A 15,939-nucleotide genomic window follows, 5' to 3' on the forward strand; every position below is an offset into this window, starting at 1 on the left:
AGACAACCCCACACCCTGGGCCACTGAAGCCACCAACTTCCAGTTACAGTAATTCATTAGTATACTTTACACAACAGTCCAAAGTTCACTGTTCCAGCTAATATTGGCATGAATCAATATTAAGCAACATGCTTATGGTAATGTTTTTAGCCTGTAATTGGAATTCTTTTCACAAGTCTGTTGATTACTGCAATCAAAATGTTATATTATTATATTATATTATATTACTATTATATTATATGGTTAATGGCATGTGGACTTTAAATTGAACCCCATAACTGTCACAAGGACACTTTTTTGTGCGAAAGGTGAGGTCTGCAACTACATGTTTATCTTGTCATAATCTAAGTTGTTTTATGTTTATTATGAACATAAATCTGAATGGCTTCAGCCATATTTCATTCGAAAATTGTTGCACAAGAGCTGAATGATTGGAGCCATTACATCCAATGTGCCTTTAAATTTTCCCATCCCTCTCCTTCTCTGTGTCCCTTTTTTTTTTATATTTTTCACATTTTCTCCATCCATCTGTTTGACAGAACAGATATAGATGTTTGCTGTCACAGTGCAGATGCAGCACTGAGTCACAGTAATCGTTTTACTGAAGCTTTCACCTGAGCTCTGCATGCCCTCGTGTTTGCCAGCAATGTCACTCACTAATCTTTGTAATTTCTTTGAAAGATGTGTCCGGTGCCTCAGCTGTTTCCTCTTTATTTTTATTGCTGTCACACCTGGTGCTGTGGAGGCTGGAAAAGAACAGATGACAGCAAATCTCTGACAGATAGAGAATTCAACAGGTGGAGAAGCTGCTGGTGCTGCATTTGCACTGCAGTCATTGTCTGAAAACTCTTTTATAAAATTTTTAAAGTCATGCTTTTTTGGCATCTCGGTGTGGCATGAGATAAGGAATGGTCTAGCTGAAGATTTAGAGTCAATATGTGGCTGTCACACCTCTAAGGCTTCAATCGAGGATCCAAAGTGGTGAGGAGGTGTGACGATTCATGATGCTTCCATGATACTGCCCTCATATATCTAAGTACACATCACCATGGGACATGGCCAGCTAATGGGATTAAATTAATTTAGAACCCAGCCTTTTGTGCTGTCTGCTGGACTTTGAAGTCTATATGATGTTAATTTAATCATTACATAGGAGACAACCAGAACGCCCTCCATACTGTTCCTGCCTGTGCAGCTTACAATGTGATTGTGGAGAAAGATATGAATAAACCAAAGTAAACTCCCACTGAAAGCCTAAAATCATCTCAGAATCTATTAAACAAAATCTCAAAGTCAGCAGTGTTGAAAATAGAAGAGAGATCTCATAAGAGCACCACTGTAAATTTTCCACAATCACTTGCCATTGACTATGTTTTGGTGTTTTTTATTATTATTATTGCTTCATTACTAATACAGTAACATCAATCACTACAGCAGTACATCTTTAAGTAGAATTATTTAGTACTCTGGTACTCCCTCAGTGGCCAGCAAACAATATATGTGCAGCAGATAATAAAACCATTTGTAACAAGATATTGTAAAACCTTTAATAACCGATGACATGATGCAAACAACTACAACCTAACATGGTATAGAGGCCATAGAGCCATTTTTACTTTTGTTCAGACTGTTTGTTATGCAACTACCTATTTAAAACTAAATCCATAAGAGTTGTTTCTGTGTAACATAGTTTTTTTTCAACTACAATCAGTGTTTCAAAGTTGTTGCATCGTAACCACAGAATGCATGCTTTAATGTCTCCCTGTCTAGCACTGTTTAACCAGCTTATTTAGCTGTTTGTTCCGTTATTATCTTTGCACATGGAAAAGCTCATTAAGTGATTGATATCAGCACATTGTGTAAAAATGGCAGAAAGAAGCTGGCATATAATGGAGGCATTTAAAGATATAATTCCAAGATAATATATCGACTGAATGAAAAGAATACAAAACCCAAAGAAATCTATATTTTTTTTAATCTGCTCTTCATTTCTTCTTTTTTAATCTCCACACTTATTTTCTCCACTGACTGCATTGTACTCCCTCTCCTTCTCTTAGATGTGTTTTTGTTAGTACCAAAACCCACTTAATTCCCATTCCTGTTCCATTTGAGTCCTTATATTCCTCTCATCTTTCTTGCTATCCTTGTTATGTTCAGCTATATAATTTTGTGAGTCCTCCATCACATCTGGGGCTCTTTCTATCATGCTGGGTAAAAATTCTTCAGTTTTGTTGTTTTCCATATAATTTTTTTCCTTCCCAACCAATTTCTCAAAGTCTACCTTCCTGAGCTCTTTTCTTTCTTCTCTTCTTAAAAACATTCTGAAAAAAAAACATCATGTGCTTTGAAAAATTGGAAAATCACAGTTATTTTGTACCATTACTATAATTACCATAAACAAATAGGACCATTACAGAGAAATTTGCATTCCCAAACAGCCTCCACAAAGCTTTTTGTGCCATGTGTTTTCAGCTAAAATGTGCAGGACAGTGTGACTGTCAGAGAATGATTTTCTTTTATCCTTTATTGAGGAAAATCTTTGGCTGTCTGGTAATGAATGCTGGTAAGAAAAATGACATAAAATTACCTTAAACCTGTTTATTCCAAGAACCAAATTGCTCAGACGAGGGGAAAAATTTAAGCATGACTGACTCTCTAACAGTGGTTAATCTGATTGAGATTTCATTATGCCATCCACTTAAATTGTACAAAATAGACTTAATAGAAGATATGTGGCTGAAATAATTGACTTATAGGTCAAAGAATTTGCAATTTACTTTTGAACTTCTGATGTGTACTGGATAAAATGAAATGCAAAACAAGTGACTTGAGCTTCTGTTAGGTATTCTATTATCTTTGTGCAATTCACCAGACTAGGTGGCAGCACAGTGTCATCATAATTGAGAGTAGAGATGAGTAGTTATACTGTTTATCTTCATTATAATTCATGTTTTATCACAGTGAGAATATTGATTTTTTGTGACAACAATAAACTCTTCATGATGATCAAATCACCCAAAACCAAGCATTAATGTGATAGTTTGTCTTCCTATTTTTCTGTTACTTCCATTAGTGAAACAATAAATAAGAATATTTTCGAAATGACAGTTGTTGTCTTTGAAATTGCACCACTTAACTCATTTGGTGCCCAGAAACAGCCTATTCATTATTATTAAATAGGTGTTTGATTTTGTTTGCAGGGGAGGGGTTAGAACAAGCGTGTTTATGAGGCATTGTATGCTGTTATGCAGTGATGCACAATAAAATACAATGTATTGCTAAAAACGACTTCATGGGAGTTTTTTGTCATCACTTTATGTTTGACACAATAAATATCGCAAAGTGTTTTGAAAAACATTTGAGTCCATACTGCCTATCCATAATCGACAGCTATATAGTGTTCTTAGGTCTGAAAGCCTCATCTTAAGTCTTTCATACATTATTTTTATCACTGTGGCCAAATGGCTCATTGTTTCTTTCGCACCTTAAAACATGTCTCTGGAAACAATTTCAAACGTTTGGATGTCACCAATGCTTTTTATCACCAATACTTTATTAGTCTCAGTTCAGTATTATACACCTGTAGCAACTTTATTGCTGTTACATCTATATAAATTGCATAAATCAAAACATGTACCTTTATTTTTGCTCGTTCTATTGAATACAATCATGATGTTTTCATGCAAAGACCTGCTGTATTTGAAAATATGCCAAATCCAGAAAAGTTGAATAAGTAGTTTTTCTCCTCACAAAAAGGCTATGCTGCAGAAGGAAACGTATGATTAGGATCTCTGTTATTGCTTTGCCTGAAACCGCTCCTGTCTGGATTTCTGTCCACTGCACATTGATTAATGCATTTATGACTCTGTTCCTCTTGACTTCTTGTCACTTTGTTGGAACTGTGTTTTGATTCTTGCCCTCTCAAGAGAAGTGTTTTTGTATTTGTCTCCATATCTGTCTGTGTGTGTGTGTGTGTCTTTCTGTCTGTATGTGACTATTTGGTGCTTGGCGGTGTGTGCGTGTGCTTGGGTGTGTGGAAGAGTGGGGTGAGGTCTGAAGCCACTGAAGCCTCAAAGCCCCAGGATGCACGAAAGAGAAAATGAACACTCACTTGTTAAAATTGTTTTTAACCACACAAACTCAAACAGAGGACACAATACACATCCATGCTCCAGCCTGAACTTGTTTTTCTTTATTCAGCCTCATAGAGAAGATTGTAACCTTCAGTCAACCAGATAAAACATTTTTCTTTCTGCGTGTCTGAGAAAGTGTGAAAGATGGAGAATTTGAGATTGCATTAAAGATATTTATTGAACTGTAAAGGTGTGTTTAAAACTTCAAATTTCCTTCCTCTATAACTAACTTCTTCAAGTTTAGGCAAAATCTATCATTTTTTCTCCTGCTTTTGGCTGAATAATTTGTTGGGATTCATAGTAATGGAAAGAGTGTGCTGCAGTACATAAAGTGGCTGTAATGCTGCAAAGAGAACAACCAGACTGGTGGGGGCACAGTGACGTCACCATGTAGAATCAAAGACATCTAAAGTAAAACACCTGAGGACCATTTTGTCATGATGACACCCACTTTACCCACACTCTTAAGCCTAAGAAAATTGGTATATACTATGTTGTCCTTGAATGAGATTTCTCCCCACCAGTCATGTCAATTTGTCAATTTTTGTCTTTTCCCTGTGCATGTTTCGTTTTTCTCCCTTTGTGATTGTACATTTAGAAGCACATTACACTGCGTAACACCCACTCTTCTGTCTCTTTGCAGGGTGATGAAGTGCTGACCGTCATTAAAACCAAAGCTCAGTGGCCAGCATGGCAGCCACTTAACCTGTAAGTATCACACAATTTTCAAAACAGAGGGTACTTCTGTACTTCTGAGATGAGATTAAACAGAAATATAAGTGACAAGTTTGTGGCCAAGGAGTATTTATTTCTCAATCAGTTAAATGTTTTACTGATTGAGAGTAACTTCTCCAACTCCAACAATACACAGTGAAGGAAATTGGATCATTATTTATATATATATATATATTATATAATTCATATAATGGCTTATTCATTTATTAAATTGTAACACTTGCAGTCCTTGGTATCATTAATTGATATTAGCATCACGTTAGTGTCACCTTAGTGTTACCCTTATTCCTGCAGATTTGTCAGGAAGCTGTTTTTTAATGTAACTCTAATTGTCTGAGGACAATTCTCTTAATTGTATGTGAGCACAGCAATAACAAGTTGTCACTTTGTGTTTCTGCCGAAACTAAAAGCTTATTAGCATTCATATTGGGGTCTGAAATGATCTACAAGAGGCTGTAGCAGACCTCCTCAGTTGTTGGCTCACATAAGACAAGGTTCTGAATCTATGGATTGAAACAAAAATTGAGCAATAATGATGGCTTTCCCCAGCAAAAGTTTGGGATCAACAAAAAATACATAGGTGTACATGTTTTTGATTATTTTGTCCAAATACTAATATTTTAACTTTTTCCGATACCTAGGAAATTGCTGGTGTTGAGTGGTATCCTTCGACTTCATAATAAAGCTTAGTTTAATTCACAGAAGCTAAACAATTATTTGCTGATCTTGTGCTTCTTAGAATGTGTTAGTGATTGAAAAACAGATATTAGTGGAAAGATGGGACTTATGCTGCAGCAATTGTGCATGTATTTGTGTTTGTATATGTGTGGTATTTGGTAGGTAGGTGTGAGCAAACATGTTTTCATCTTGTTTAGCACTACTGGAGGTTGCTTCTTGAAGAAATGTGTTAATCTAATTTTTTTTGTAATTTCTGCTGAAAAAACAGCTGCTCACTGAACATTCAGAAGTCTGGACAACGTTGACTTTACTTTTGAGATAAACAAAGAAACGAATGATTATATTTTGTTGAGAAATTATATGGACACGACTGCAAAATTATTCAAAGCATATTCCAAGAAATAACAACCAAACAAACATGACTAAAAATAACAAAGAAAGTTCATCATCTGTAACAGATGATCAAAAGAAAAGTATGAGACACTTTATTTCTCTTGTCCTGAATGTATCTTCAGATAATTTGGTTTATACATGAATGACAGAATTAATCTGCATCATAAGTAGCAATTACCACAATTAATAAGCAGAACATAGAAGTTGTTTGAATAAAGTTTCAGCTCTAGCACAATCAATGAGCTATTGTTGTGCATGAATATTAATAAACCTTATTGTTTTCTGACGGCATCGTTTATATGCTTGGTAAGTGGCATGCTGACTTGTTTGAATATTAACACACTAGCATCCTCTAGAATTAGTTCAAGAGCAATTAGGATCTTATCACGACTGCAACCCTGGAGGCTTTATGTGCACACTCACTTACTCGCCGACACTTGTGTATCTTTCACTAAACATCTGTTTAATTGCCCTTCCTCGAATTGTCAGCAATTTGCGATAGCTTGTGTAACTCTTATTTTTATGAGTACCAGCAGTCACATATTTGCATGCACCTGCAGAGTCACACTCTCAGTGAATCTGAAACATTGTTTCTATTCTGCAACTGTGTTTGCTGGGATGTAATGTTTTTGCCCTTGTATGGGTTAGAATAAAAAGTTTAAGTCACTAACAAAAACTCTTGCAACCTAATTCTTTCCCAGATGTCTCAATGCAGTCTTGACTTTATGGCTACGCAAGATGATTGCAGCATAATCAGACATTTTCAGCTTTCGATTAGCTATTTTGTGGATGCAATTATCAAGCCATTAGCGGTCTAACTGGGGTCAGAGGTCAAAACATGTAAACTGTCAAATTTGCATGCAATTAATTGAGATTCCAAAGATTTCCTGAACTTGCAAATGATTATGTATGTGAATAAATTACAGACCTGGACAAAGGTTTTGAGACTAACAGAAATTTCATTTTTCATTAACTCTTCTGTTTCAGGTGTGTTGTTTTGATCTTTGAGATACTTCATGCTGAAAAAAAATAGTTTTAATTTCAAAATTGTTCCTTATTTTTGTGCAAAGATTGCAGAACTTGGTCTTGGACAATATTAGGATCCCTTTTTTTATTCATGAAAGTGGTTTTTGGCAAAATCTAAGTCGTAAGTACTTTTACTAGTAAGTGAACCTACCACCTTTGATGAGAGACAAACACAGACATGAATGGTTTTAGTCTGCCTTGCTGACTTACTTACTGTCAGCATGATTTGGGACTTATGTTAATATTAACCTTTTCTATTCACATTTTCTTCTCCTAAGAGCCTGAAGGGGCCATCACCAGAAAAAGAACTTTATCCCAGTACTTTGCTGACATTTCCTGGAACTTCTTGCAAAGTGTCAGCCTGGCCTTGATGATTTTCTTGAAGAGGAGTAGCTTCTTTGTTGTTCCTTTTGGCATAAGGCTAGAATCCAAAACTCTCAGTGGTACAACCGCGATTCCTGAGCAATCTCTGCACTGACAGCAATCCATTCCCTCAGTTGAGTCATCTTTAGAATATTGCACTTAGTGGCCTTCCTTAGTGACATTTCCTTCACTGCAGTACAAGCTTCCTTGTTGGAGTTGTTGATGATTCTAGCAAAAGATTAATTTATGCAAAGTTTCACGGGAAGCAAAATTATTTCCTGTGAAAATCTTTTGCTGTGAACTGATGATGACAGCCCGTTTCCTCTCAAGTAACATGGTTAACAGAAGAAGACTGATTTCAAGCACTATGCAAATGGATGATTGTCACCTCAAAAATTGAAATAGTCAGCTATTTTAAAAACAAGATTTTTAACAAGACTTTTTTGGCACAACTTTACAATGTGTTTACATTGCAGTTACAAATATGGTATAAACAGTGCTTTGACAAAGTACAACATGTACAACAAGCAGTTTTGACGTTATTTTGTTTCGCAAAGTAAAAAGGCATCCTAAACCAAGTCTGTCATATTTGGAAAAACTAGTTGCCTTTCCCCATGTAAATCATGATTTATGTGAAATTTCCAATTTTATTTAAAATAAATTGAATCCGGCCATGACTAGTGCTAAGATAAAACATTTCTGACAACAACACATTGGCTAAAATTTTAGAACACAGCAGGAAACATTTCCACTGACATTTATTGATGTGGAAATGGTTACAATGCCAGCAAATCCCAGTAAATTTAATTTATCTATTTACAGATAAAGAAACCATGCAGTAGAACATTGGTAAATGTTCCCAGGAGTAGCAAGTCTGACAAGTATAAACCAATTAACAACTCATTCAAGAAGTGTAAATAATATAAAAAGCCTGACAGTCCGCCTCTAAACAGCTCCAAAACATGTAAGGTTTTGCAGTGGCCAACTCAAAGTCTGGATTTGAATCTGATCACTGCGGTATGACCTTAAGCAGCCATTTGTGTTTGATCACCCCCGAATGTGGTGAAAAAACTGATTGCCAGTAAGGAGAAAAGCTTGATGGTACTTGCTGCCGCCAAGGGTGACAAAACCAGTTATTAGATTTAGAAGGCAATTACTTTTGACACAGAGCTTTAATGATTTGGATAACTTTTATTCCTTAATAAATGAAATCATCATTTCAAAACTGCATTGTGTTTTTACTTGCGTTATTTGTGTGCGATATTAAAACATCTTTATGATGTGAAACATTAACGTGTTTTATTTTCTCACCACCTAAATCAGGCGAGCTGCTCCCTCGGCAGAGTTTTCTGTGGATCAGACCCGGCACCTTATGTCCTTCCTGACTATGCTTGGGCCCAGCCCAGACTGGAACGTGGGGCTGTCCGGAGAGGACCTTTGTACCAAGGACTGTGGCTGGGTCCAGAGACTTGTCGCAGACCTCATTCCGTGGGATGCAGGCACAGACAGTGGTGTTACATATGAGGTACTATTTTGTGTATTATTACATCTTTTTATGTCAGAGACAGAGAACTACCAAATTAAGAATCCTGCAGTTGCCACAAAGAAGCATCTTGTTGACAATGTTGGCAATTTATAAAATCTGTCATCATGACGGTCAATAAGGAATCACAACATCAGTGAGGAAAAAGGGTCATTAAGTCAAAAAATGAAACGTGGTCACATTAGAGACACATTACTGAAGTCTTTGCTGTTCAGCATTGCCATCACAATGAAACATGAGGTAATAGACAAATGCTGTCACACAATTAGGATTTATCTTGTTAATGGTCTCTCAAAATGCAGCCTTAGCATTTCAGTCCGGGTAAGGGGAACATTGCTAGACTTCAGTTCCTTTCTATTTCATTTATCCTGTTGTACATTTGCTGTTGTGCTTGGGATTATTGTCCTGTTTATAACCCAGTTTGGGACAATCATCAGCTGTCAGACAGTTGAAAATGTTGACTTACAGAAGAGTTCATAGTAAACTTAAGGAATATAGAGTGAAAAGGTCCTGACAGTCCCATATCATCACCACTGCATCACCATGCTTGAAAATTACTAAAACTTGCCTATGCAGATACTGTATGTTGAGATTATATTTAAATGTGGTACTGTAAGTTATAGTCAGACATCCCAACTTTGGTGTTATCTGTTCAGATTTCATTGTTCTGGAAGTGTTTTGGTTCATTCAAACTACAGTCTTCTTAAAAAGAAGTTGTCTTCACACAAGAAAATTAAAACAATTTACTAACTGAGTCTTTTAGAGTGTCTGAGATAAAGTTACTGTGTTTTTTAGTTATTTCTCTATAAGGGTAAATTTTCTCTGATCCCTTCTCCTGGGAATAGCAGCTGTTCTAAATGTTTTCCACTTGTGAATAACCTTTGTTACTTTATGTGATTCAACAATCCCTCCTCTAAATTCATTGCATTTGTCTGTTTGGCTTGAGGTGGTGCTAACAGACATAGCAGCTCCATTTTCCATTTTCTCAAGTTACTTGTATGTGATATTAAATGGAAGCTTACATCTTCCATAAGAGGCAGCAAGGTTGGAATGTATGTGTTTTATTTTCCCATGATTCTATTTTAGCTTATACTGAACTTCTTTTTAAGGGCAGTCTATCAAACTTAGACTTTCTACGTGTTATTCTGTACAATGATGGAAGGACCACAGGCAGTATGTCTAAATCAGTCTGGTTATTAAACACAGGATCCAAGTGCTTTTCACTTTTGCTTTCTGGTACTGTGAAAGGCTTCTTTAGATTCTACAGTCATGGAATAAAAGAGGCTTATCCATATTCACCAAGTGTTTTGAGACTAGAGCAATTTATTTATAGCTTGTGTACTCATGAATACGCATGGATCTCATCCTGCAGAGGAAAGATGGTAAATACTTTCCAAAAATCTCACTCACATGAAGCCAGGTGTGTTACTTTTGAAAGGCAAACTGTTTCTTCAGTAGTCGGGGCTTAATTTTAGCCTTGTGAGCTTTTTGACAGTGTCACTTCTGTAAACATTAGCACTCACAGCAGGGGAAAGTTATTCTTTATGAAAGTCAGTTTAATAGTAGAACAAAGACAAAACTGTGGGATTTTGTTTTCATTCTTCCTTAAGATTAATGTGTTTGAAGAATTTTCCTGGAAACACTTGTCTATTAAATTATGTTTTCTCTTCCTTTTTTTTGTGTGTGGTTTTCTAAAACCGCCAGGGTACGCCTAGGCCTAACCTAGTCTAGGTACTTTTTGGACAGAGTGAGACTAATATGCCTGTGTTGTGTTATACTCACAAATTTGTAGATTTATTACTACATATTGCATACTAGATTATACTAGGCCTTTTTCTTTTTCTTTAACAAAAACCTTTGAAAAAATATCTTGGATCAAACATCTTTTGCATTGATTGTAATAACCTCTACCAGGATTTATGCTTTAATTCATTATGGTTCCTCTGTTGAACATTGTATGCTAGCAATTAATCTTCCTATAAAAATAACTGAAAATATTGTTCATATTACTAAACAAAAATGATGTGGGAGTCACAATGCAAAGCTATGTCAATATAAATTAAGAACCCATACCTGCTGATATTCCAGATACAGACACATTCTCGTTTGATTTTGAAATTAGCTCTGTGAAGCTATGCTGGAGCAATCTGGTCTAAATTAATGTCATGCACTGTTCATCAATCTCATAGATATATTGTTGTGGTTTAAAAAAACATTCAATTGATGAAAATATAATGTTGCTAAAGTATTTATTCATCCATAGTATTGGTCAGAATGATGAAACATATCCAGTGATGCTGTATGTTAATAGACCATGCAGTTTGCTGCCATTGATATTTGTCATGTTTCTTTCTTTACATTTTCTTATTGTTTTAAACCAAGTGCCTGAAAACTCACGTTTTGATGCACCTGAAAAGAGAGCTGGGTCTTTCTTATTAAAGCAGAGTAAGAAGGGAATCACTGATGCATGCAGAGATCAAATAATAAAACACCTGCCATCTTGGCTAGTAATTAAATCTAGGGGTTATTGTTTCATCATAACTTTTTTATTGACTCTGAAGAATTGTGACTAAGTTGTTCTCATCAAGAGAAACAATGTCATTATCCTCTTTTGAAAAGCTTGTTTTATAGTCATTCATTCCTTTTATGCTGCAGTTGGAATAGTGTTCTTGTTCCATGAATGATTTCTTGGTTCTAAATTTCAGCTTCTTCTTTTTAATTACTAACCATTCCTTGTTTCAAATCTATACTGTCCTCTCTTGGGCATATCTCTTGAATATGAAAACTTATTTTGTATGCAGTTACTGATCTTTGCTTCTTGATTTACTATTACTTCACAGCATTTTACAGATCACTGACACTTTTTCCTTTTGGTTTTTCAGTCACCAAACAAGCCCACTGTTCCTCAGGAGAAAATCCGGCCTCTGACCAGTCTGGATCACCCTCAAAGCCCCTTCTATGACCCAGAAGGGGGCGCAATTACTCCGGTGGCTCGGGTAATGGTGGAACGTATTGCTAGAAAGGTAAAATATTCACCGTATATGTATATTATGCTACTGTGTCGATGACATAGAAAATAGGCATGCCCAAATGACAATCAATGGTTAAAGGTGCACAAATATAGATATTCTTTAGTTGGCATAGATCTGGTCCAACTTTGAAGGAACCATAGATTAGACATTGGTAATAACTTAACTTAAAAGCGACACATAGGAGCTACATTTCCTGTGATCCTAATCTAATCTTTCCTCCTGTTTACAGGGAGAACAGTGTAATGTGGTGCCAGACACCATCGATGACATAGTAGCCGATATTGGACAGGAGGAGAAGGAGGAAGGTAAAGTAAATTGGACAATCAGACACTCTGTATTACAGCTGACCAGAAAATGAACCATAACACAACACAGTAACTTTAAGATGTTGATGAAGTGTTTATTAAATAATTCAAGCCTTATTATTATGCGATTTTATATTTCCTTCATCTTCCTGGAAAATGGTTCTCTTCAGATGTCTGTATTTATATAAACTTGTAAATTTAACATTTGAACCTCTTTATTTGAATCCTGGAGGCTGTGTTGAAACTGAGTCTTTTTAAGCTTGAGAAAGCAAACCATGCTCATTGCAGACACAGCTGGTTTCAGATGAAGCTAAGATTAGAGGTCAAATAGTAACTTTATAGATCTAGCTGGCCTTTGGCTTCATCCTGCTGGGTGAAGGTGGAGTTTGTGTTGTTGCAGAGCACCACCCCTGGTTCAGAGTCCTGTCCTTCTCAAATACACCTGATAATGTTTTTTGATCTGAATATTGATATCCTAGTAGCACTGCATAGCGGGCCTTTGGAAAGTCATACCACTTTAAATGTTTCTATGTTTTTTTTGTTTTTTTTTTTACAATAAAGCAACAACATAAAACTTGTATTTTACTGTAAATACAAGGAAACAAAGTAGTGCATTTTTATGAAACAGAAAGAAAAGGATACAGTAATTTGACAAGCTGGTTTTAAAAGTCTCCTAATTTGTCCACCTGTGTTTTATTTATTCTCTGCATAAATACAGCTGTTCTTGAAAAAGTCTAAGAAACATAGGTTTCTTAAACAACATAAATTGATGAAAATAAAATCAGTAGCAAGTAACAAAAGAGACAGATAATAAAACAACAACCCAAGGCATCTCTCTAAGCATTGTTCAGTCCATCATTTAAACTTGAAACCTAGCAAGAGATTGCCATCCACCTTAATTGACAGAGTGGGCAAGAAAGTATAGTTCAATCTGGAGAGACTCAGACGGAGATGAGAAGACAATTAGAAGAGTTTATTGACAAACAGAATTTAAAGTCTTTGGCGCTCGGGCCCCGGCTGGGGATAACGGTTATCGCAGCATTAGCGATAGGCTTCAGATGAGCATCCCCGATGCTGTTAGGAACGTCATCCCCCGGGGCCCGGCACTGGTGGTGGAGGTTGAAGAAGGGTGCGGGCCTCAGGACCGGGCGAATGGAGGAGAAGGGGTGGTGGTGGGTTGAGCTCGGCTGGAGAGCGAAGGACACCATGGATGAAGGTCCTTATCAGCTGGGACTTGGTCGGTGATTGGACGTGACGTGGCTTGGTCCGGCGTTGATAGGTCGACGATTGTGGGCAGGTCGCTTCAATTAACGGGTCCCGGTGGGGATAAAAGAGTCTTCCAGTTTGAATTTGCGCCTAGGCTTCATATCATTAAAGCAGCTGATAGACCCATTGTCACTCTGTACTCATTATAAGTACTGTATTACATAAAAAAGTGATTCAACTGTGGACATGGGGGAAAAAAAATTTATTAGACAAGACTGGATTTGGATTTGGGATCTGGACTGTGGTCAGCCATTTGGATTCTTCTGCCCCAGTCCTTGCAGAGATGAGATTCTACATGAAACTGACCAATTTTAGCTATTGAGCAATATTTTACAGGTATAATGCATCTGTCATTAAGACCTGTTTGAATGTTTTGCACTTTGCGTTACAAGAGTCTTTGATGTTTATAGTCAAAGCATCCAGTCCAAACAACTTCTATTCTCTCTCTTCTCTTCTCTTCTCTTCTCTTCTCTTCTCTTCTCTTCTCTTCTCTTCTCTTCTCTTCTCTTCTCTTCTCTTCTCTTCTCTTCTCTTCTCTTGTATTCTATTCTATTCTATTCATATGGATATATATACTATTTATTTATTAGTTTTTAGATTTAAATATCTGTATGTAGAGAGTGTGTGAAACTGGTGTAAAATTACTGTCTTTGTGTGAACAAACTAGGTAATTAGAGCTGATTAGACTCAATTTTCTACTTCTGTTTAGTCAAAGTATTAATATTTTTTTCAACCCACTGAACAACTCGTGATTAAGAAAGTGATGTGTAATATTTTTCCTCTCTCATCTCGGCCCTAATACCTGTTTTTACATGAAACGATTTTTGGTTTGAGTTCAAGATTTTGCACACAGGGCAAAAATCTTAGCAAGCATCTCCAGCTGTTTAATAAATTTCTACCCCTTTGAGTCATGACCCATTTCCCTTTTTCCTGACTTTCTCTGTCCCTCTGCATGTCCAGGATTTCTTTCTTGCTTCTATGTGGGATGAGTCTAAAGAGGAGAGGTTCCATTCAGGCTGCTCCCTCTGGTCAGCCCAGACCTTTAACGCTTTCACTTACAGATCCACCCATCTCTCTCTTTAGCTTTTAAGCTCTTTTCTTTCCTCATTTTCCTTTGTCATTATGTGTTATCCCAGGGAACTGGGTCCATTTCGGTTCGTCCCTGCAGCCCTAAAGTATATTCACTCTCACCTCCTCCTCTCATTTTTCCTGCCTTTCCAAAGTCCCAGGAGAGAAATTTTAATTGAAGCTCATAGCCCTGCTACTTCTCATACCACTGCTTCAGCTGATAATTGGATGAGACATTCACAAATCACATTCATCTTGTGCTTAGCCTGAATCCCTTGCTGCTTCCTTTCTTGCCAGGATATGATTTGGGGGATTCTGGTGGTCTGCTATGTGTTGTACTCACATTTACACTCAGTGTTAAGTAATTTTCTTCATTCTCACGGCACCTGAAAGAGAATTCTGGTTCATTCACAGTGAGATAGATTATTAATCTGTTGAGATGCAAATTAAACTTCCCACATTGACCGTTTCACCTGAGGCTTTCCCCGAATAATAGGAAATAAATGAACTTAGCCCTTACCCTTTCATGATCTGTCCATCTGCCTCTCTTAGATGACACACCGGAGACGTGTATCTATTCTGCCTGGTCTCCCTGGTCAGCCTGTAGCAGTGCCACCTGTGACAAAGGCCGCCGAATGAGGCAACGGATGCTAAAGGCTCAGCTGGATCTCAGCGTACCTTGCCCTCACACCCAGGACTTCCAGCCCTGCATGGCGCCAGGATGCAGTATGGAGGGTAAGAAGGCATACACAATAAATGCATATAAAGATTTTAAAAGAATAAGCATTCTGTGGCAGCTTGCTGTCCATAAGTAAAATTTATTTGCATATGAAACAGCCTGGGCTTACACTGCTGAAATACAGATCAGGATAATTCTGTATTTTCTCTCATTAAACTGAAGGAAAGCATTCTTTAATTCTCTTTTAATGGGGTCAGCTTTATCTTACTGAGCCACTTCAATACTTTGGAAATTAATGAGTTAGGCCCTGCTTACACTTGGCTTACAAATCCTAGCTCTTGCTTAGGATTGGTCCAATTGTGGGTCCAATTGCTGCCCACAGTTTTCACCAAATTGCTATTTCAATTGTGTTCTGAGTTTAGTCTGGATTTGAAGTTGGAAGTTAACTTGTAGGCCAAAATTTGCATAATAGGTCCATATTTTGACATAGACTTCCCCTTTTCGGACCAACCTGAGCTTCATAATCTGTTGCACAAGGTTCAAAATTATTTATTTATTTAAAGTCCACAGTTTTTTATTTTTATTTTCTGTTGTTATATTTATCTGAAATAAAAATTTTACATTTAAGTTTGACAAAAAAGCATAGACTAAAGAGAAACTTAAATATGTAAGTTTAAAATGACTTTTGTCCTTGCACTGTAAATTCATATAGAACATA

At 36.8% G+C, this 15,939-nt stretch overlaps 1 protein-coding gene across 2 annotated transcripts in view; it reads left to right on the top strand.

Moving 5' to 3' along the window:
- The window catches only part of LOC116734840 (spondin-1-like), a 96,391-nt gene that overhangs the window by 65,474 nt on the left and 14,978 nt on the right, over positions 1 to 15,939 (top strand). For both annotated transcript variants that reach the window (XM_032586371.1, XM_032586361.1), the window contains exons 7-11: positions 4,777 to 4,841; positions 8,652 to 8,853; positions 11,754 to 11,894; positions 12,133 to 12,208; positions 15,095 to 15,277. In XM_032586371.1, coding sequence (XP_032442262.1) covers positions 4,777 to 4,841; positions 8,652 to 8,853; positions 11,754 to 11,894; positions 12,133 to 12,208; positions 15,095 to 15,277 — 667 coding nt within the window. The remainder of the gene's footprint in view (positions 1 to 4,776; positions 4,842 to 8,651; positions 8,854 to 11,753; positions 11,895 to 12,132; positions 12,209 to 15,094; positions 15,278 to 15,939) is intronic.

Source organism: Xiphophorus hellerii, chromosome 2 (assembly GCF_003331165.1).
Source record: "Xiphophorus hellerii strain 12219 chromosome 2, Xiphophorus_hellerii-4.1, whole genome shotgun sequence".
Taxonomy (NCBI): domain Eukaryota; kingdom Metazoa; phylum Chordata; class Actinopteri; order Cyprinodontiformes; family Poeciliidae; genus Xiphophorus; species Xiphophorus hellerii.